Source organism: Geotrypetes seraphini, chromosome 2 (genome assembly GCF_902459505.1).
Source record: "Geotrypetes seraphini chromosome 2, aGeoSer1.1, whole genome shotgun sequence".
Classification (NCBI taxonomy): Eukaryota; Metazoa; Chordata; class Amphibia; order Gymnophiona; family Dermophiidae; genus Geotrypetes; species Geotrypetes seraphini.
In genome coordinates this window covers 427,579,150-427,601,655 of record NC_047085.1, presented here as the reverse complement: position 1 = coordinate 427,601,655, position 22,506 = coordinate 427,579,150, and the positions used below count along the sequence as shown (strand labels likewise).

The 22,506-nt window shown below is 43.5% G+C and overlaps 1 protein-coding gene across 6 annotated transcripts in view; it reads left to right on the top strand.

Moving 5' to 3' along the window:
* Positions 1-10,978: 10,978 nt before the first annotated feature.
* CROT (carnitine O-octanoyltransferase) overlaps positions 10,979-22,506 on the top strand; it is a 93,055-nt gene continuing 81,527 nt past the window's right edge. For 4 of the 6 annotated variants that reach the window (XR_004538135.1, XM_033931213.1, XM_033931217.1 and 1 more), the window contains exons 1-2: positions 10,979-11,064; positions 19,945-20,076. Coding sequence is in view for 5 of the 6 variants with exons in the window: in XM_033931213.1 (XP_033787104.1) it covers positions 19,962-20,076 (115 nt within the window). In the remaining variant the exon portion in view is untranslated. Of the gene's footprint in view, positions 11,065-11,754; positions 12,011-19,944; positions 20,077-22,506 lie in introns of those variants that run through there. The other 2 variants (XM_033931215.1, XM_033931216.1) reach the window with 2 other exon arrangements.

The following is a 22,506-nucleotide window of genomic DNA, read 5'->3' as shown; positions in this document are numbered from 1 at the left end:
ATAAAAAATCCTTTAGTTGGGTAAACTCTTGCAGAGTCCCGCAGGGCTCTCCTCTTTCCCCTACACTGTTCAACATCTACCTTGCCTCACTGGGGAACTAACTACAAAGCTTAAAGGTTAAATTTTATATCTATGCTGATGATATCACCATTGTTATTCCCCTTACTACTCTGACCTCCAAGACTAAGATTCATCTATCATCCATTCTAAAGGAAATTGATCTATGGATGACCGAATTCAAATTGAAGTTCAACACTGATAAACTAAATTTTTCCTTGCAAGTCCTAATGACAAAATCAAAGACTCATCGATCTCCTTGAATGGTCAGGACTTCCCTATTGGCCACTCCATTAAAATCCTGGGAGTCACCCTGGTCCGCCACCTCACTCTAAATGCTCACACAGATTTATTAGTTAAAAAATGCTTTTCTGGTGGAATTCTTTGAGCATGTATCATAAATTTGAATCATATGCTTATGAAAAGAAAAATATAATTCGACTTTCCAAAAATTTGATACAATGTAAATCACCCTGGAAATTCCTGGACTCATATGTTAAATCTATTTCATAGACACTCCTCTCTTCTTCTTCTTCTTCCTCTTCCTCTTCTTTTTCTTCCTTCAATTTCTCTTTCCTCTTATCCTTCCTTTTACTAATTTTTCATGAACAGTCCTAGTACTTTAGATCTTTTAAAACGATTCAATTCTACATTGCACAATGTAACTGAATATTAGTTATACTAAATGTTTTGTTTTATATTTTGATACCATGTACTTGAACTGTTTCCTATATTTTTTCAAAAAATCAATAAAAAATATTGAACTAAAAAAAAAAAAAATGCTTTTCGGTACTATGGAAACTCAGAACCATCAGAAAATACTTTGATGTAGCATCCTTCCACTTACTGGTTCAATCTTCCATCCTGAGCTTGCTCGATTATTGCAACATCATTTACTTGGGATCCTTCAAAAAAACCATTCTAAGACTCAGAGTCATTCAAAATTCGGCAGTCCAACTGATCTTTAGGCTGAAGAAATGGGAACACATAAGCCCCTACTACCAAAAACTCCATTGGCTACCCCTAGAGGCGCAAATCCTGTTTAAGTTCTCTTGTCTGTGTTATAAATCAATATTTGGTCTGACCCCCTCTTACCTGGTTTCCCATTTTAATCTGGCAAGTTATCTTAGGCCCACACGAAGAATACATCTGTTCACCTATCCGACAATAAAAGCCTGCCACTACAAAAGATTCTTGGACAGAACTCTTGCCTTCCAGGCAGGCAAATGGAACAATTGGCTTAGTAATGTCTTCATGTTCTCATCATCCTACTTCAATTTTAGAAAACGGGTAAAAACGAGTTTGTTCAATCGATTTGTAAACTAAGAATCTATACAGCTCTGCTTATTCAACCAGTAACCCTAAGAACTATATAGCTTTCAAATTCTTTCATTATGTAAGATTGTATTGCTGACTTTGATTGTAACCTCTTCGATGATTGTCCAGTATTGCTGACTTTGATTGTAACCTCTTCGCTGATTGTCCAGCGCTTCTTGCTGTAAACCGCCTCGAACTTCGATGGCTTTGGTGGTATATAAGAATTTTAAAAAAAAAAAAATTAAAAATTATTAACCACCTTTTTCATGGTGTTAACACCAGCTGTTCTAACTCATGTGTTAACGGTGAGCGCAGCAGTGTGCTATCAAACTTCTTTGTACACTCCTATACCACCCCTACACTACGCCTCTATCTCCACCCAGGTATGCGTTATGCATTAGCGCATGGATCCGTGTGCGCTTCTGCATATTTTAATGTAAAACCCTCCTAACCCGGACTTGCACGGCCCTTCTTGCGTGCTAATCCATGCGCTAACAGCCTAATGCATCTTGGTAAAAGGAGGCCTTAATGGTCTATATGCTTCCAAATTATAATCATCTGTGTAGTGTATTACTATTGCTCCCCCTTTATCAACTCTCTTAATTATGATCTTGTTATAATTTTTAAAATCATTAAGTGCTATTTTCAAGTTTCTTGACAGATTATTAAAACCATTTGAGTAGAGCGCACCTTTAACTCCAAGATCAGAAAGTACTTTGCTTTTGAAATTACTAATAGGATCCAAAGGACCTGGTGGAATCCAACCTGATTTAGGATGGACTACAATCGACTCCAGGTGGTTAAAAATATCTCTAAATGGAGTTTTGTAATGAATTTTTCTAAATCTATATGAAATTGGAATTCATTGAACAAAAAAGATGACACAAAAGGCATCCCCAAAGTCAACATCAACACCTCTTCATTTGATAGATTAATAATAACTGGATCCATTACCATTGATATTCTTATTGTCATTGTGTTTTCTGTTGTGCCTTGCTCCACTGAGATCTGGTCTGTGGGCACTGTCTTTGTAATCCTCTGCCTCTCTTTACTCTCCCCAACTGAAATTTTTCCTGCTCACATCTAAAAAAGCTGGAATATTCTGTGGTACTAGAAGAAGATGAAGACAAACCTTTGATGGTATTGACCAGTGAGCCTGCTTCTGCCACACTCTTACTCTGTTCTTTAGATTACCACTTGTGTACTCTATGATTCTTATAGTCTGTCTCATCCCTGATGAACTTTTTAAATTTCTGTTTTTTCAAAACTTCTTTAAATTTCTCAATATTGTCAGTAAGTAGTTTGTATTGATTCTCAAAAGTTTCAGCTGTAAAGTTGTTTCTAATTGTCAGAATCTCATGTTTATATTTATTAATCATCGCTCTACTCTTCTCAATTATCAACAGCATCAGATCACATTAATATTTATTGAGAATCATATTCCATTGTTCCGCAAAGCTTGCATCATTCTTGAAAATTTGTGGTCCTGTACTCATCCTTATACCTCTAGTAATTCATTCAAGTTTACAATATTCCACCAAATATGCACTATTAATTTCTGTCTTCACCAATTATTCACATTAAGGCAAGCTGACCAGTCAGAATCTTAATTAGAACCTATCTGAGCTTCAAAAATAGAAGGCACATTTAATAATTCCTGCGCTTGTTCAGTAGTGAAACTTAAAAGTTGTTTTCCAAGAATTTTGGGCCATGTTCATAAAGTATCAAACTTAATCGTAACACCAGATGGATGCTGATCACTTCCAATAATGACTCTCCAAATAAGCTCAAACATGCAATGTAGCATATGATTTTCACCAAATCATACACTCTGTATTTCTCAATTTTTGAGAATTAGAAGAAAGTGCTCGGAAGATGTAGGTTTTAGAACTCAAGCCAGAGCTCAGTTCTGTTCTATGTTCCTCAACTGTTCCTTCTGCAGCTGATAAAGAATAGTCTGAAAATGTTCTGGTAGTGGAGTTCCTACACTGGATCCTTCTCCCCTCCCCCCCCCCCGCACACTCCAATCAGTTCTGATTAGGCCACTAGTTTATAAAACATTTAAAAGCAAAATTTTATACAAGCAAATATCTGTACTTTAAAATTCAAATTATTCCTGGGAAATAGGAAGGATTTTATCTCTCTGAACTTTTAGCTCCAAGCTGTAATGATAAAAGAAAATGTTCTAGAGCAGTGTTTTTCAACCTTTTTACACCCGTGGACCGGCAAAAATAAAATAATTATTTTGTGGACCGGCAAACTACTAGGGCTAAAATTTAAAACCCCCGTTTCCGCCCCATCTCTGCGAGCTCGGTTCCCGCAAATCATCTGATCCCATCAACACATGCCTCAGTTATGCTACACAGAAATATCATGTTAACAGAATACTGCAGTCACACATGACAGGAATAGTTTTAGGGGAGTGCAATTAGGCCCCCTGGTCAGAGAGCGCTCTAAGCCAGCTGGAAACTACAGAAGCACTGCCTGGGCTTTGCAGTCCCCAGTTATAGCTAACACCAGCTCTAGCAGGATATATATTTCAAATCTGATATATTCTAATCACAAAATAGAAATAAAATTATTTTTACTACCTTTTGTCGTCTCTGGTTTCTGCTTTCATCTTCTTTTCACTCTGTTCCTTCCAGCGTCTGCCTCTCTGTCTCTTCAATCCAGCATCTGCCCCTTCCATCCACTGTCTGTCCTCTTCCCTCTTCCATATGGTATCTGTCTTCTTTCTATGCCCCTCTCCCCTTTCCATCCAGCCTGCGCCCCCTCTCTCCTTTTTACATGATTCATTCCAGCTCTCTTCATTTTTATCTTTCCTACACCAGATCTACCATCGTAGTCCTTCTCTACTTATTTTTCTGCTGACCCCTTCCCATCATCAATCTCTCTACTTTCTCATGCCTGTCTCTCCCATTCCCCTCCTCTAATCTCCCTGCCAGCTGTTTCCTTCCTTTTTTCTTCTTCTCCCTTCCCTCCTCCTCCTGTCCAGCAGTAACTCTCTTCCCTTCCTCCCCTCCCAGCAGTATCTCTCCTTCTCCTTCCCTCCAGGTCCAGTGGCAGCTGTCCCTTTTTTTCCCTTGCCCAGCAGCTTCCCAGATTCCTTTCCCTCCTCCCCTCCCAGCAGCATCTCTCCTTCTCCCAGTAGCAGCTGTCCCTTTTTTTCCCTTGCCCAGCAGCTTCCCAGACTCCTTTCCCTCCTCCCCTCCCAGCAGCATCTCTCCTTCTCCCTCTCCAGTAGCAGCTGTCCCTTTTCCCTTGCCCAGCAGCTTCCCAGATTCCTTTCCCTCCTCCGCTCCCAGCAGCATCTCTCCTCCCTCTCCAGTAGCAGCTGTCCCTTTTTTCCCTTGCCCAGCAGCTTCCCAGACTCCAATAGTGGCTTTCTCCCCTCCCAGCAGCTCTCCCTACTTCCCAGCACAGCAATTCAGGAAGGCAGCTTCGGGTCCTTTGTTGGGTCGCGCCGCCTCTGAGGAAAGAGGAAGTTGCATCATCAGAGGCAGCTATGACTCAGCAAAAGCCCCAAGGCTGCCTTCGTGAATCGCTGTGCTGGGAAGTAAAGGAGAGCTGCAGAGAGGGGCGAAAGCCACTGTCGGAGGCTCCCCATGATCTCTCCGGCCCAGCGTGGACCAGATGAAAATAACTCGTCGATCTTGCCAGCCCTGCGCGGACCGGCAGGAAATTGAAGTTTGTCAATCTCGCCGGCCCTGTGCGGACCGGCAGAAATTTCCTACGGACAAGCACCGGTCCGCAGACCGGCGGTTGAAGAACAGTGTTCTAGGGCACAGGTGTCAAACTCAATGCCCACCTCCTCCTCACAGCCGTAGTGTGCATGGAGCCGCTTGCAGAAGCTCCTCCGTGTCCCACACCTCATCCAGAAGCATTCCCTCTGACGTTGTGACGTCAGAGAGAAGGCTTCCAGTTCAGGTGCAGGACGCACAAGGAGCTGTTGCACACGGCTCCGTGCACACTACGGCTGAGAGGAGGGAGACGGCCACAAGATGACATCGGGGACATCGGACCATGGGCTACATACAACGGCCAGAAGTTTAGACACCCACTGGAGGGAGGCACAGCATGGAGGGAGGGAGACAACAAAGGTAGGGGGAATGGTTTTACAGTCAAACCTCGGTTTGCGAGTAACCCGGTTTGTGAGTGTTTTGCAAGACGAGCAAAACATTCTTGCAAAACGTGTCTCGCAAACCGAGTGTTGACTCGATTTGCGAGCACCCCCCGATAACTGGCATCGCTCCCCCCCCGCTCGCAAAGGGCCCCTTCCTGCTCGAATTGGCACCCCCCGCCCCACCCCCGGCGAGAACAGGAACCCCCCGCCCGACCAACTTTAACTCACCCCCCTTTGGCACCGGCACGCAGCCCATAAGTGCCAGTGCCACTTGAAGATCTTCTTCCCGGTCTCTGCCGGCTTTGAGCATGCATCTGCGCATGCTCAAGCCCTTCTAATTCTCCCTCTCGCCGAGAATCTGGCCTCAGGGGTGGGGGTGGGGGGTGGGAACGTATCAAAGCGAGTTTCCATTATTTCCTATGGGGAAACTCGCTTTGATAAACAAGCATTTTGGATTACGAGCATACTCCTGGAACGGATTATGCTCGTAATCCACACTGTATTTTCAAGTTAGTGTTTGAATTGTGTCAATTTTGAGCATCTTAATCTGCTGTCTGTCTTTTGCACTGCTCAGGAAGAAATACATTTGTTTCTTTTTCTCTGGGGGTTGTACTGCATGCAGAATCTTGAATCTTAGGGTGCTTTTTTTAAAAAAATATACAGTGGTACCTTGGATTACGAGCATAATCCATTCCAGGAGCATGCTCGTAATCCAAAATGCTCGTATATCAAAGCAAGTTTCCCCATAGGAAGTAAGGGAAACTTGCTTTGATATGTTTCCACCCCCCACCTTCCTCCCCCCCACCCCCCGAGGCCAGCAGCGCTGCTCTCCCCCCACGAGAACCGGCATTGCTCCCCCAGAAGGCCCCCCCCCCCGTGAACCTGCACCCTCCCCCCCCCGCGATCCGGCACCCCCCGCCGCGACCTGAGGTCCCCCCCCAACCCTCTTCTTACTTTTCTGTAGCCTCCGCAGTGGTACCGGCACCAGCATCAGCATGTCCTGTGCATGGTGCTGGTGCCTGAAGATCTGCTTCCTGTGCTGGGCCTTGAGAGTTCACGTTCGACGTGAGAGTTCACGTTCGACGTGAACTCTCAGGCCTTGCACAGGAAGCAGATCTTCAGGCACCGGCACCATGCACAGAACAGGCTACAGAAAAGTAAGAAGAGGGTTCGGGTGGGTTGGGGGGACCTCATGTCGCGGCGAGGGGGTGCCCGATGGCAGCATGGGGGGCCCGATGGCGGCAGGGGAGAGTGCCGGTTCGCAGGGGGTGCGCTCGCAAATCGAAGCACGCTCGGTTTCCGAGGCGCCGATTTTGCGAATGTTTTGCTCTTCTTGCAAAACACTCGCAAACCGGTGCACTCGTAAACCGAGGTACCACTGTATTAGTACTTTTAGATTTTGGTCCTATATTTGCATAGGGGTTATCTGTGTTCTGGTAGGAATGAATGTTGAGAAGCATACAGTGTGTTTTGTGTAGTTTAATTTTGTGGTTAACCATTACCATTATGTGTTAATAAGATTATATTGTGTGTGTTTATATGAAAAATTAATGGAAAAAGTGGTGTTATAATTAGTATTATTATGGGGACAGGGTCTGGGGGAGATTGGGTGGGGTATTAGCCTGTGTTTTGGATTTCGGCCCCTTAATGTGATTCAGTTTCACACCCCTGTTCTACAGGATAGGACCACCCCTAACCCCCCTTCCTGAAAATATGTATTCCTAGTTCTGGTTTTGAGCATGGCTTTTAAGGAGGGTATATAGCTATCACTGCATTTTCCACTGCAACAATCGGAAATCACAGGCCACATAGATATACAGTGTGTTCTCATTATCTGCATGTTCCATATTCATGAATTTGCTTATTTGTGCAAAATAAAGTGTAACTCATTTTTGCTTATTCACGCAAAACAGGTAACCCGATTTCGCTGTTCACAGGCATTTTCACTTATTCATGATTATGCAGCGTGTGTTCCCATGAATTGTACTTGAGTATTGTTACACCAAAAGATTGTTTTTACAAAAATTAAAGTATGTATAAAATGCATTTATAAAATGCAGAATATAATAAACAAGCTGTTCTTTACAAGAACAGTGCATGAAATGATGACTTTATGGTGCAAGTCAGCAAAAATGTGCAATAAGCAGAGTTGCACAGGGACCTAGCCCCCCTTTTCCCATAGAATCAATGGTTCCATATTTGCATTTTCGATATTCATAGGGTTTTCTAGGAACCTAACTCCAGCAAATATCGAGAGCATACTATTGTGGACATTTCAGATCAATGAGGCTGAGAGATATCTCAGAGGCAGGTGCACAAATAAATCAGTTAATAATAACTTTATTTTTATATACCGCCATACCACCAACAGTTCAAAGCGGTTTACAGGGGAAGAGACTGTATACAGACAGCAACATTACAGAGAACTTTCAAAATTACATTGGCATGTTAAGCTTAGTCAAGTTTATCTGGAAATGTTTTTGAAGTACATCAAGGTTGAAGTGGGGGTCAGAGAAATTTGTCAAAGAGATAAGTTACAGCATGTGGCTTCAAAACAGTTTAAATCTCGTAAAATTCCTTCTTTTCCAATGCACACAGACTAGCAAAGGGTCTGAAATGGCAGACTGTAATAGCAGTTACTCCTTAGTAATGTGCCTTTAATCTCCTTCAAGTTGGTCAATAGCCTCTCTCTATCAGTCCTTTGCAATCATACTCTAGCTTCTGAGCATAGTTTAATCCCTATACTCCACTCTCACTTTCTTTGGTAGGTAAACAGGTTTGATGTGCTTTGATCTCACTTCGCTCCATGCTTTCTTTTTCTGTTGTGGCTCTGGGTTTTCCAGTGCTCTCTTTATTCTTAAATCAGACAACAACACAGACTTGGGCCCTACTGCCTAACTCTCTTAGAGAATCAGCACTCACCAGCTCCACTTCTCCCAACATCCAGTTCTCTCTCATAAGAGGACTGTAGGCTAGCAGCAGCTTCACTTTGCTACTCTCTCTTCTGAGAATCAGGACACTTGGCTCTATCTCAGTATTGAACTTTGTCTTTTGCATTCCCTCACACCTTCTGGAACAAGTGTGTGTGTTTGGGGGGGGGGGGGGTTGGCTCAGGAAAACTACCACTGAGTGCTGAGCTTGATAACAGCCAAAGGGAGCTGTTCAAAGGAGGTCTTCGGCTGGTAGGGCTTGGAGATCTCTGCCCCCTACAGCAAAAGTGAGGCAACACCACCGCTGGCCATCCTTTAGATCAGTGTTTCTCAACACGCGGTACACGTACCCCTAAGGGTACATGAGCTGCTTGTTGGGGGTACCCGGTAGTGCTGCCTGATTCAGTTGAATGGATTTGTTCCCCCCCCCCCCCCTGAATCAGCAGCAAGCAGCATGTGGGAATTGCTGCCAATACAGCGATGAGATTCAATGCTGATTCGGCATGCCCATGTCCTCTGCTTCCCACCTCTGACCTAAAGCAGCAGCGGTAAACAGGCTGCTCCTGGCCTGCCTGCTGAGGCCTTCCTCTGCCATGTCACTGATGATGTGGCATATTTGCCTATACAGTGGTGCCTCGCATAACGGACGCCTCGCACAGCGAACGCTGCGCACAACGAACTTTATGTCTTGATCCGTACAACGAACTTCGTTTCACACAACGAAGTCGCCCGAGCTGCATCCTTCCGCGCAGGCACTGCGCTTAACTGCCCTCTCTCCGCCTGGTTCCCTCTTGCCCCCCCGACTCCCCGACACGATCGGGGCAAAAAGGAGCCCAAGCCCTCTTGCCCCGCCGATTCCCCAACTCCCCACACAATATCGGGCCAGGAGGGAGCCCAAGTCCTCCTGGCCACGGCGACCCCCTAACCCCACCCTGCACTACATTACGGGCAGGAGGGATCCCAGGCCCTCCTGCCCTCGACGCAAACCCCCCCTCCCCCCAACGACCGCCCCCCCCAAGAACCTCCGACCGCCCCCCCAGCCGACCCGCGCCCCCCCTGGCCGACCCCCACGACACTCCCAACCCCCTTCCCCGTACCTTTCTGTAGTTGGCGGGATAGACGGGAGCCAAACCCGCCTGTCCGGCAGGCAGCCAACGACGGAATGAGGCCGGATTGGCCCATCCGTCCCAAAGCTCCGCCTACTGGTGGGGCCTAAGGCGCCTGGGCCAATCAGAATAGGCCCGGGAGCCTTAGGTCCCTCCTGGGGGCGGGGCCTGAGGCACATGGGCCCAACCCGACCATGTGCCTCAGGCCCTGCCCCCAGGAGGGACCTAAGGCTCCCGGGCCTATTCTGATTGGCCCAGGCGCCTTAGGCCCCACCAGTAGGCGGAGCTTTGGGACTGAGGGCTTGAGGGCTTGAGCTCCCTCTTGCCCCGATCGTGTCGGGGAGTCGGGGGGGCAAGAGGGCTTGAGCTCCCTCTTGCCCCGATCGTGTCGGGGGTGCCAGGGACCACACGGAGTCACCCACCGTACCACCCGATTCGGGTAAGCGCAGGTATCGGTGGGTGGCTTATTTGCGGGGGGGTGCCTTATTTTACATTTTTTTCTAAAAAGGGGGGGCTGTCTTATTTGATGGCCCTGCCTTATCATCGGGGAAACACGGTAGAAAAAAAAAAAAAATGAACAGTTAAGTCCCAGTTTTTGTCGCTGAGACTCTGCCCTCTCACTGTAAAATTAGACTCTACTTAGTCTGTCTTTAAATTTAAAAAATGTGTGTTGTTTTAAAAAACAATTATGTTTTTAGATGTATCTAAATAAAAATAATAACCAAAAATTTATCTTTTTTTATGTCATCTTAGCATTACAGAACGAATTATTTTTTTTAACATGTATTGTTATGGGAAAACGCGTTTCACATAACGAACTTTTCGCATAACAAACTTGCTCCTGGAACGAATTAAGTTCGTTGTGTGAGGCACCACTGTATTTCTATAGTTGTTACTGAGGTGACATTGCATATTTTAAAAGTCATCTGCCTTGACCTGTTTGGGAAAAAACCCCCCAACAACCCCGAATATAAGTGATGACGCGGCGGTAGTACATAGTATTAGTACATAGTGTTAGTAACATCCACAAGTATACAGAGAACAACATTGTGGCAGCCTAAAAGCTCGTTAATTCAAAGCCGTTTGCACATAAGTGAGGAAAGTTTAAGAGCAAGCTTTTTTTTTTTTTTAAATTATGTTTATTGAGGAGTCGACAAGAGAAACCAAGAAAATACAAAAAGAAAATAAACAAGGTGGGTTTGTTTGTTTGTTATATATAGCAAAATACTTGTTGGGGTTGCCATGAGAGACCCATCATTCTTGCTTTTGGATATATGTGGAGGTCTCTATGGTTGTGTTTTGCGCTTATGATTGAGTTCACTGTATCCTTGCTGATAAGAGCAAGCTTTTAATTGTGTAGCAGTATAGTAGCCAATCCGAAGGCTCCGTGCAATAGGGCACACTGTGTCTTTTAACTGTGAGCGTAGGAAACAACTCCTGACAGGAACCGTAAGTTGTAGTCAGGAAGGAGTTTGCAGTAACACCTCCGTAAACAGTCTGAGCTCGAAGCGCGTGCGGGGAGCCTGGAGCTGTGAGTGATTTGATTATTCTTTAGTGCCACGCTGAAAGCGTGCGCTATAGCGAAGGCGATTTCTTTTTCTAGCGGAGCCTCATTTGGCGGCGGCAGTGTCTGTATTAAGAACACAGCCTCTAGCAGCGAAAGTCTTAAAGAAACGGTCAAATTGTTGGTGGGAGGGGGCATGCCGTGGAAGGAGGATTGTGAGAACTGTTATTTGAGCTGCTGGAAACTAGGCATGCAAGCAGAGCTGTGCAAGGCATTACTGTGGAAAGGGCTGCTTTTGATTATTATTATTTTTTTCCCTCATGGTTTTGGGTTTCCTTGAGAGGTGTGCACCTGCTTGCACAGAGTAACATCCGAGGTGGTGCTGAAAAGTTCTCAGCCCAGCCAAGAAGGGAATGATGTGGATATGGTTCAGTCAACGATTTGAAACAAAAGAAAACATAGAATTTCGTTTCTGCAAATTGGCTAAACTAAACCTTAAGCTTATATGCCACATCTTCTCTATAAAGATAGAGCTCGGCACGGTTTACAGGAAATTTAAAAAGAAGGAAAAGCACAGTAAGAATTAGTAATTGTATAGAGAGCAGCGAGATTTACATTTTTGAGAACAGCCAAGTTTTCAGATGTTGGCACTTAATGAAGTAAGTGGGCTGCTGTGGCCAAAAAATAAGGCTCAGATTTTAGGAAGTTGGTTGGTTGGGTTGAGAACTTTTCAGCACCCCCCTCGTAGAGGTAAACAACTGAAGTAGTATAAGTTTGCAGCAGCAGTCCTGAAAACATCGCCCTGGCTGATGTGTCCCACACTGCTTAGGCTTAGCTGAACCTGCATCATTCATTGGAAAGCTGCTGCTGTCCCCTGCTCTGTGATTGAGGATCCGGATATGCTATGCCAGCCAGGCAGACAGAGTATCTATCCCAAGCGATCAGGAAGGAAGGAGAGTTCCAAAGATCAGTGGTGAGCATGAGTACATGTAGCTTCATATAGTTTGTGGTTATCTCAGTGGCCAGTACAGGCCGCAAGAGGAGGAAAAGGAGCTGCTGCTGCCTATAGAGATGGAGGAGGGGGATAGAAATGGGTAGAATAAACTGAGAAACTAGTCCAGTGAATTCTGCATTGTGCCTGAAACTAAACTAAACTAAACCTTGTGTTTATATACCGCACCATCTCCACGGATGCAGAGCTTGGCATGGTTTACAGGAAGTAGGATGAGAGAGGAACTACAGTGGAGAGATAGAGTTAGGTGTAAAAGGGTGGGGGAAGGGGGAGAGGCCTAAGAGGGGGGAAGTGTTACAGTTTTGAGAATAGCCAGGTTTTTAGGTGTTTACGGAAAAGTTGGAGGGAGCTTGAGGTACGGAGCGGGGAGGTGAGGTTATTCCAGATCTCAGTGATTCTAAAGAGGAGGGATGAACCAAGTTTGCCTGCATGGGAGATACCTTTTGTGGAAGGGAAGGATAGTTTAAAAATTTGGGACGATCTGGAGGAGGTAGGGGTTGGGGAGTTCCAGGATAGAGGGATTACGGCAGGAAGGATGCCATGTAGGATCTTGTAGGCTAGGCACGCACATTTGAAGTGGATCCTGGGGATTACTGGGAGCCAATGGAGCTTAGACAGGAGTGGCGAGACGTGATCGAATTTGCCTTTCGCGAAAATAAGCTTAGCTGCGGCGTTCTGAATCCGCTGAAGTCTGTGGAGGCTTTTCTTGGTTAGGCTGAGGTAGATAGAATTGCAGTAGTCCAATCTGGAGAGGATGATGGATTGTACTAGGACTGCAAAGTGTTTTTGGTGAAAATAGGGTCTGACTTTCCTTAGCATGTGAAGGCTAAAGAAGCATTTTTTTTACCAAGGATTGGAGATGGTCATTGAAGGATAGAGAAGAGTCTAAGGTGACACCCAGGACTTTGCTTTCATAAGCACAGTGGTGTTTGGAAGCAGTTAGTTGTAGAAGCATCATGAAAAATAGAGGAATATTGAACTGTGTTGCATGGTTTCTGCCCAGTTAATTTAGTCTCCATGATGGCTAGATTAAGATCTCATTTTCCATCAAGACTTCATAGCTACCTTTGTTTAGAACTGCCATCAGTAAAAGGAGTTAGGTTTAAGGTGATATTCTCACATTCTTTCATGTTTTTGGCAGCTCAGTTTTGGAATAGCCTCCCTGTAATTATTGGGCCTCTTAATAGCTATTATGGATTTAGAAAAATGTAGAATCTCTTTGAAACCTGCTGATAAGAATTGTTTGCTATTGGATGCTTTTCTATCACTATTGATCTTTTTGTACTCTACCTCGAACCTATATTGTGGGAGTTGGTGGACAATATGTCCCATATAACATAATATATTCTAGTGCAAAAAGTGTGTCATTCTGGATGGACAGTAGTAATATTCCAGTGCTTGCGAGCTGTGCAGAAGGAATCCACTATACCTTTTGAATTTCTCCTCTTTCACTAAAGGGCTCTGCTTTTCCCTTTAAGTTTTTCCTTTTGAAAGCGAGCCAGAAGGAATCTTTCTGATCTGCATTATGATCCTCAAGTTATTCATCATTAAAAAAGGATTAGTTTTTAATTATGTAGTATGAAGCTGTATATTCATGCAAAGTTTAAATTTTTTGGTAAATGAATTCCATTAATCCATTCATAATGTCATGGGCATGAATTAAATCAAGTCTTTTCTGATTAGTTATATAAATTAAATCCACCCTGCTTTTATTGTGTCCTGGGAGCATTAGAAAGATTAGTAAAACCTGTACCAGATAATAACTCGGGGAACAGACAAATGCTTCCTGTACCTGAATATAAATCGCCTTGATCTACTACTGAAATGCCTAGAAACAGAGAATAATGAAGGCAGATAAAGACCATATAGCCTATTTAGTTGGCCTAACCATGAGCTAAATTCAAAAAGAAGACACCCCCCCCCTCCCCCGGAAAACGATGACAGTGATACAGCAAACAAAATTCCCGATTTTAGCAATTTCCAATCTTTTGCAGTTATTCGTTTATGAAGGGGAAAATAAGAGTCCAAAGATCTAAGACTCCAATTTGATCACTCACTAAAAGGGAAAATTGAGTTTTCTGCTGTTCCTACTGAAGTTTTCTGATTTGTTTATTATTTGGATTTTTGACATGCAAAGTCCATAGTGTAGATATGAGAAATTGTTGGAAACTGTCCAATGAATAGCTTAAATTCTATGTCACTAGTCCTTAAATAGGTGAAAGTTGAAACAGCTATTATCTAATCACATTAACAAATCCTTGTTTCCAGCAGGGAGCACACTAAGTAGAGGGAGTAGCCTAATGCAAAGGTTTTCAACCTAGTCCTCGGACACACAAGACCAAACTAATCAGGGTTTTCAGGATATCCCTGTTTAATTCAAAGAGGATTTCCTGAAAACCCTGGGTGTGCCCGAGGATAGGGTTGAAAACTCCTGGCTTAATGGTTAAAGCAATAGGCTGAGAAACCAGGTTCAAATCCCACAGTAGCTTTTTAAGATCTTAACCCTTCATTGTCTAAGGTACAACCTTAGATTATAGTCCCTCTATGGAGACACACATCTGACATCTGCTGAACTTGAGCATAACTCACCTTTCAGTTACTACGATAGTGAAAAAGGCATGAGCTAACTCCAAAAGCCCTTCAGTATCATTCATCCACACCTGTTACATTTATATTTTTGACTAATAAATTTTTCCTGCCTTTTGGGAGAGTTCTTTCCTCTATTAAAGCATGACTGTATTTGTACCCATAAAGTGACTAGAGTTAGGTTCTATTCCTACAAAGTTGTGGATATAATGAATGAAATGACTCATATCCCACAACATAGTGCAAGATATGCCACATAATGCCTTTCTGCCAGTGTGTGGGTGGTGCTTCAGTATTATGTTTTCAATCACTAGGGACAGGCAGATTCCTTGGAGTACCTCGGAGATTAGCACCAGCAAAAGAGATAGTTACTTCTGCAAGCGAGATAGTCACTTCTGCAAACAATGCCAAAATCCAATAGCAGAACAGGCCTGGTCTTCAAAACCCACTTTAATAGCAACCAATGGTGCAGCACATGCAGTCATAAAACATCTGGCAAGTCATGGACTCAAAGCATGATGGGTTTCGGCTAAAATGCTTGCATCAGGAGTCAGTGTGTAGAAGGAGCAAACAACGCTATGATCCTTTGTAAAAGCCAGCGATAATGTACATTTGGCAACTTTATCAAACATTTTGAAGGAAAATGTAAGGAATATTCTCTATTAACCAAGAGAATTTTGGAGCAGAGGGCCAAAATGGCTTCCGTCGCTCCTACGTTTCCCTGCTGCATATATCAGGAAAACACCAAATGCTTTGGCCCAGGATTAAGGCTATATGATTCTTGAAATACAACCTCAAAACAAGATTTTTATCTGTTTCAAAAACAAAAGATACAAGGAGGGCAGCATGATTGTCTGTTACTTCAAAAGATGACTCTAATATCTCATAGAAACATGACGGCAGATAAAAGGCCAAATGGCCCATCTAGTCTGCCCATCCACTGTAACCATTATCTCTTTCTCTCTCTGAAAGATCCCACATGCGTATCCCAGGCCCTTTTGAATTTAGACACAGACTCTGTCTCCACTACCTCTTCCAGGAGACTGTTCCACGCATCTACCACCCTTTCTATAAAAAAGTATTTCCTCAGATTACTCCAGAGCCGATCACCTCTTAACTTCATCCTATGCCCTCTCATTCCAGAGCTTCCTTTCAAATGAAAGGCTTGCCTCATGCGCATTTGCATTATATAAGTATTTACCATATATTTTTTTTTTTTTTTGCTCCATAAGACACCTGACCATAAGACGCACCCAAGATTTAGAGGAGGAAAACAAGAAAAAAAACATTCTGAATCAAATTCTCCCTGCCTGGCTCTGCACCCAACCCCACACTCCTTGCCAGGCTCTGCACCCTGTCCCCCTCCCTGCCAGGCTCTATACCCTGTCTCCTGCTCTGGTGTTCTAGTGGTAGGCTGGGACATGGCACAGGGCGGGCCAGGACAGGGCAGGCAGGCCTAGTGGCAGTCAGGCAGACCTAGTGACAGGCAGGCAGGCAGGGGCCCCCCAACTCCATGCAGGCAGGGCCCACCACCTGGAGGCAGGCAGGGACCCACTTACTCCTCCGGCGGTCCAGCGCTGTAGGGCAGGAGCTTTCAGCCTTCTGCCCTTCCCTCCGGCTTTCTCCAAAGCAGTGGTGGCAGTCGGAGCGGCAAGAAGGCAGGTGCGAGTTTTTAACTTCCTGCCTTGTACTGTGCCGCTCCATGAATGGCGGTCCAGCATTGTAGGGCAGGAGCTTTTACTCTCCTGCCCTTCTTTCCTGTTTTCTCCCCCTGAGTGGCAAGTAGGCAAGTGCAAGTTTTTCGCTTCCTGCCTTGTCCTGTGCCGCTCTGTGAATGGCTGTCCCAGTTCTCGCGAGAACTGGGGCAGCCATTCACAGTGTCGTGGCAGGACAAGGCAGGAAGCCAAAAAACTCACACCTGCCTGCTTGCCGTTCTGCTGGTACCACTCGGAGGGAGAAAGCAGGAGAGAAGGGCAGGAGGCTAAAAGCGGCACAGGTCAAGGCAAGAAGCGAAAAGCCCGCGCCTGCTTTTTTGCCGCTCCGACTCTGCCGCTTGGGAGAAAGCCAGAGGGAAAGGCTGGAGGCTGAAAGCTCCTGCCCTACAGCGCTGGACTGCCGGACCACCGGAGAAATTAAGGTAGGGGAGGGGGGTTAGTTAGTATTTGCTCCATAAGACGCACCCTTATTTCCACCTACTTTTTTAGGGGGAAACAGTGCATCTTATAGAGCGAAAAATACGGTATTTACCATATTTCCCCATATATAGGACGCGGCCTATACATGGGTTTTACAAACCTGTGTATGGGGCCCAGCCTAGTTAAATGGGGCGGCCTATGTACCAATTTTCAATCATCTCCCCATCCCTGGTACTTTTTCAATCATCCCCCCTCCCCCTTACCTTTTTTGGAGCCCCCTCGCTTTACGGCATGCGGCTCTGGTCTCTAGCGGTGCAGGGCAGTTGCAATCTCTTTGGCATCCGGCCTGCCCCTGTACCGCTTGCTGAGTGGCTGACGTCAGTTTTCACGAGTCCCATGAGAGCTGACGTTGGCCACTCAGTGGGTGGTGCTGGGCCAGGCTGGATGCCGAGGAGATGGCAGCTGCCCTGCACCACTGGAGATTCGAGCTGTCCTCCGTCCAGCGAGGGGGTTTTGAAGGAGGTACTGGGGGGGAATGAGATTGAAAAAGGTAGGGGAGGTACCAGAAGATAAGCCGCGGCTAATACAATGGGGCGGCTTATCTTCTGGTTTTTAAACATAGGTCGCCCTTTTCTGCGGCCTATACATGGGGTGGCTTATGTAGAGGGGTGGTCTGTTTGCAGGGAAATACGGTAAACGTCTCTATCATATTTCCCCTCTCCCGCCTTTCCTCCAAAATATACAAATTGAGATCTTTAAGTCTGTCCCCATACGTCTTATGAAGAAGACCACACACCATTTTAGTAGTCACATTTATACTGTGAGGAGATGTTAACTCTTCTTTTTCATTAATTGATGTCTCAACTGGTTCATTTATTTGCCTTTTTTTAATTTAGGTTAGATAACATATTTTATTAGCAGTTGGTAGTGCTTCGCTAAGAATTTTCAATACTTCTAGTGTAAATCTTTTGAAAAGCTCTCTAAGTGATTTCATTGAGGTCTTTGGAAAATTCAGAAATCAAAGATTACCCACCTGTGAGGAGGGGGATTTCTGTGTTCACTGAATCTTTCCAAGTGCAGAAATTCAACAAATAGGCCTATGTTATAGCAACAGAGAAGCAGTCCTCATTATATAGACTTCTCTCTCTTCCAAGAGCAGAGAGATACTATATCTTGAAAGATTGTGTGTGTGTGTGGGGGGGGGGGGGTCCAGCCTGAGAAACAGTATGGATAAAAAAAAATCAGAAAGCAGCTGGAGTGAGAAGGGGAAGGGAGCAGTTTGGACTAGAGAGAAACAGCCTCTTTCTTTCTGGTTAATAGTTTAGTGGAAGCTTGCAGAAAATTTATCTTATGTAGCTCTATACATATAGCTCTAGGGATCAGTGTCCCAGAACCCTGAATATACTGGTAAAAGGAGAGTTTCTTTTTGTCTCATTTACCCTCTTTTTACCCAATAGTCTTCTTCTAGCCTGCCTCCTGTGCGTATAACCAGCCACAGGGCACCACAGTTGAATGTTAAAAGTTAATGCTAAAGATGGATGTAGTATATAATCAAATAAACCCAATTGAAAAAGATGAAAAAATCAGCCAGAAAAATATAGTCAGGGGAACCAGGTGAACTTCCCTCCAATCAAACCCACAAGGATAATAGTTTGTGAAACATCCCCGGGTCACTCCCGTAGCGAAGTCAAAAATCCAAAAGTGCACACAACTTAGTGCAAAAATCAAAAGTAAGACTCAGCTACTGTTGCTCTATAATAGAACACATAACTAACATCTGTGATCCATACCATAGCAATGAACACAAAATATCACAGTCACACAAATGCCAGAAAGAATAAAAAATCAGCTCAGTACTTATCTCACTGGTGTAAAATCTCAGGAGGTAGGGCAAAAAGTGAAGAAGGAGAGAAAAACAGTCAGTGGGTAGGAAGGCCCTGGAAACACAGTTAGGAGCACAGACAGAAGGAAGTGCAACCAGACTAGGGGGACAAGATGAGTAGAAAAATAAAATCACCAGAAGACAAAGGTAGGGAAAAATGATTTTATTTTCAATATGGTAATTGAAATGTATTAGTTTTGAGAATTTATATCTGCTGTATAAATTGTGTGTATATGAAAAAATAATGGAAGAAATTGCATTACAATTAATAATGGGGGTGGGGTCTGGAGTGGAGCTTGTGCAGTCGGTGGTTGGGGGTATTCGGTTGATATTTGTTGGACTTAGGAGGTACTTGGTTTGAAGAAGTTGAGAAACATTGATTTAAACCTACTCCTTTGTTTTCTGTCTTTTTAACCAGTTCTTAATTGGTTTTATGAAAAATTAAAGTTACTGCCTGGACATGTACTTTCACTTTCCTCTGTCATCATCAGTATAACTTAATTTCATCTGACTGGATTGGTATGAACTCAATAATTTCTAGTTACCTGAACCTAATGTTGGGTGGAGTCTTCTAATTCTGGTTGAGCAGGATCTGGTTGATTTGGATCTGTGAGACTTGCATTTTGGTAAAAATAGTCCCATTCCTTTGAATCCATGCAGTGATGACAGTCTCTGTGGTTAGGTTGGGTTTCCTTTCTTTCCTGTGTGCTTCACTGTAACTGTGATAGTTGAGGGTTAGGGGTCTGTAATGGTGATGATCAAATGATATGATGTTCAGATTCAGCTCCCCCCAAGCCTAAACCATATACTTAAGTCACATGTGTCAAACACAAGGTTCGCGGGCTGAATCCGGCCCGCCTGGCCATTTTATGTGGCCCACAGCAGTGCTCCGGAACTTTCCCTTCTCACAGCCCAGCATGTCTTCCCTCCTGCGCTGATCCGATGTTGCCGTCACGCTGAAAAATCTGCTGGCCTCAGCGATTCAACAATGTTGTCCGTGGCTCCCCTTCCTGCTTTCCGTCTGCCTTAGTAAAAGGACCCCTAAGTATCTTAATAAAAAATTTGGCCCGCGACAGCCTGTCTTTTAGATTTCGGCCCCTTATGTGATTTGAGTTTGACACCCCTGACTTAAGTCATATTGTACTGCATTTGCATAAATTTTAAAGGTTTTTTTATGGTGGTGTTTTGCTGATGAATTGCCTGTATAACTGGAAAAGATAGATGTACCACTTGATAAAATATGAGGGATTTGATTTTGGATTGCAAATGTTTTTTTACTTTGTTTTATTTAGCTATTTCACCCTTGAACATGGAGCACACAACATTTGAGTCTACTGAAGAGCGAACATTTCAGTACCAGAATTCACTACCTCCGCTCCCAGTTCCTCCACTTAATGAATCCCTAAAAAAATATCTTGATGCAGGTATATTTATTCTGTGTTTTCACAAAATTTGCTTATTTTTGAGTCTTTTAATGAAACACGAGCTTATGTTAATATCTGATATTGTGTCAACATAGCAGAGGCCAAATTCCAGTCAGTGTGTATTAACCATGAACAAATGATATTTATTCTGTTCAGCTGCCAGAATGAGCCTTTATAAGTACTTTCTTTTGTTCTTTTGAGCTGAGTGCATAAACAGCTTAAAAAGAGCAAGTAATATGTCCAGGAAAACACAGGCTATATCACTGAAAACATGCATAAAGCTACAATGAAGTGGAATGCACCATTAATGGAAGATTTCAATGGGGCATCACAGCTGTATCTAGCAGGAGAAGGATCTGGACACCATTGAATGGGCACTTCTCAAGTGCCTAGTGGAAGAGCCTCGAACTAAAGGAATAATGCATACAAATACGGAAAGTATTTCTAAATTCAGTATGTGGGCCATATGGGGCCCAATATTCACTGAGCAAAAGTGGAGTTAACTCACACATTGGTGAAAATCCTAATCTGTAGTTTGCTGACTGTGTGAAAATAGAGGTTACCATAGGGAAGGTAGGATGGATTGAATACTGAACAAAATGAAAAGAAGTCGTAAGTGAAATAAAGCTTTGTGAGTGTAACTGAAAGATGGGACAAGTATGGATGTTAAAGGTTTGATCTATGTAGGACTTTTATGCTTTACGTATGAATATTTTGTATATCCTTTATTCTTTTTCTGATGAATAAATAAGGGGTGGGGTGGGGTTGAGAAAAAGAAAGATGAGACCAGTATAGTGGCTGACAAAGTAAGGATAAAATGTTGGAAGGAAGAATATATGTTTCTATTTTAAAATCTTTATTCATTTTCAAAAGCCAACAGTAAGTGCAACAGATAAGCAAATAAATACAGTAAGACCTTGGTTTGCAAGCATAATTCGTTCCAGAAGCATGCTTGTAATCCAAAGCACTCGTATATCAAAGCAAATTTCCCCATAGGAAATAATGGAAACTCAGACAATTCGTTCCACAACCCAAAAACTTTAATACAAAATACTGTATGTACTTGTATTGCAAGACTTTGCTCGTTTAGAACAGTCACTGCACTCCTGCAGCGCCAGAGAGAGAACCACCTTCGGCTCAGTTGTAATGATGTGACGCGTGTATACTGTATGTACTCGTATTGCAAGACATTGCTCATTTAGAAGTAACTACACTCTTGCAGCATCAGAGAGAGAAGAACCTTCGGCTCAGTTGTGGTGATGTGACGCATGTATACTGTATGCACTCGTATTGCAAGATTTGCTCATTTAGAAGTCACTACACTCCTGCAGTGTCAGAGAGGGAAGAACCATCAGCTCAGTTGTGATGATGTGATGTGTGTATACTGTATGTACTCATATTGAAAGACATTGCTTGTTTAGAAGTCACTACACTCGCAGCGTCAGAGAGAGAACCATCACCTCAGTTGTGATGTGTATACTGTATGTACTTGTATTGCAAGACATTGCTTGTATATCAAGTTAATATTTAATAAAATATTTTGCTTGTCTTGCAAAACACTTGCAAACCAAGTTACTTGCAATCCGAGGTTTACTGTAATACAATAATTAGCACTCAATACAATCAAATGATATAATAAATATATACCACCCCCCTCCCATACCCTCCAACCCACCCTTCCTGGATGTGCATAACAGAAATCAAAGGGAAATACGTAGGATCAATTATTCTTACAAAATTTTGTTAATGGATCCCAAACCTCCTTGAATTTATTGCAGTGTCCCAATTGTATCGAATTCATACGTTCAAATTTATAACTTTGACATAGGGTTTCCCACCAAAAGTTATAATTTAACCTGTCCCAATTTTTCCAGTTTTTCATAATCAGCTGCATAGCAACTCCTGTCATGACGAGAAGCAGTCTATTCTGATTTGCATTAATTGGACTTTGGGGCATTAATAATGTTCCAAACACCACAACATCATACGTCAATGATAATGGAACTTCCAGGATCATAGTAATTTGATCCCATATAGATCTTCAAAATTTAAGTATCAAGGGACAATAGATGATCCAGTGTCCCTATATCGAGATGACAGTGCCAGCATCTATTTGACTTATAACTATCTAACTGTTGCAACCGAACAGGTGGTCCAGAAAATTCTACTGAAAAAAAGAAGTCTGTCTCATAGATGCTGATGCTGTACATCTCATTCTCCAAGTTCAAATCCGTGGCCATTGAGTAGCAGAAATTTGCTGCTTTGTCTCAATTTTCCAAATGTCTTTTAGACTAGTTTTAGGTTATTTTTATTCAGATGTTCAGATATTAATTTATACCACTTGGCGGCATGATGCCCTAGCATATCTATCTGGAAGCAAAGGCCCGGCAAGGTATACTGATTTTTTTTTTATTTCGCCAATCAGGGAAC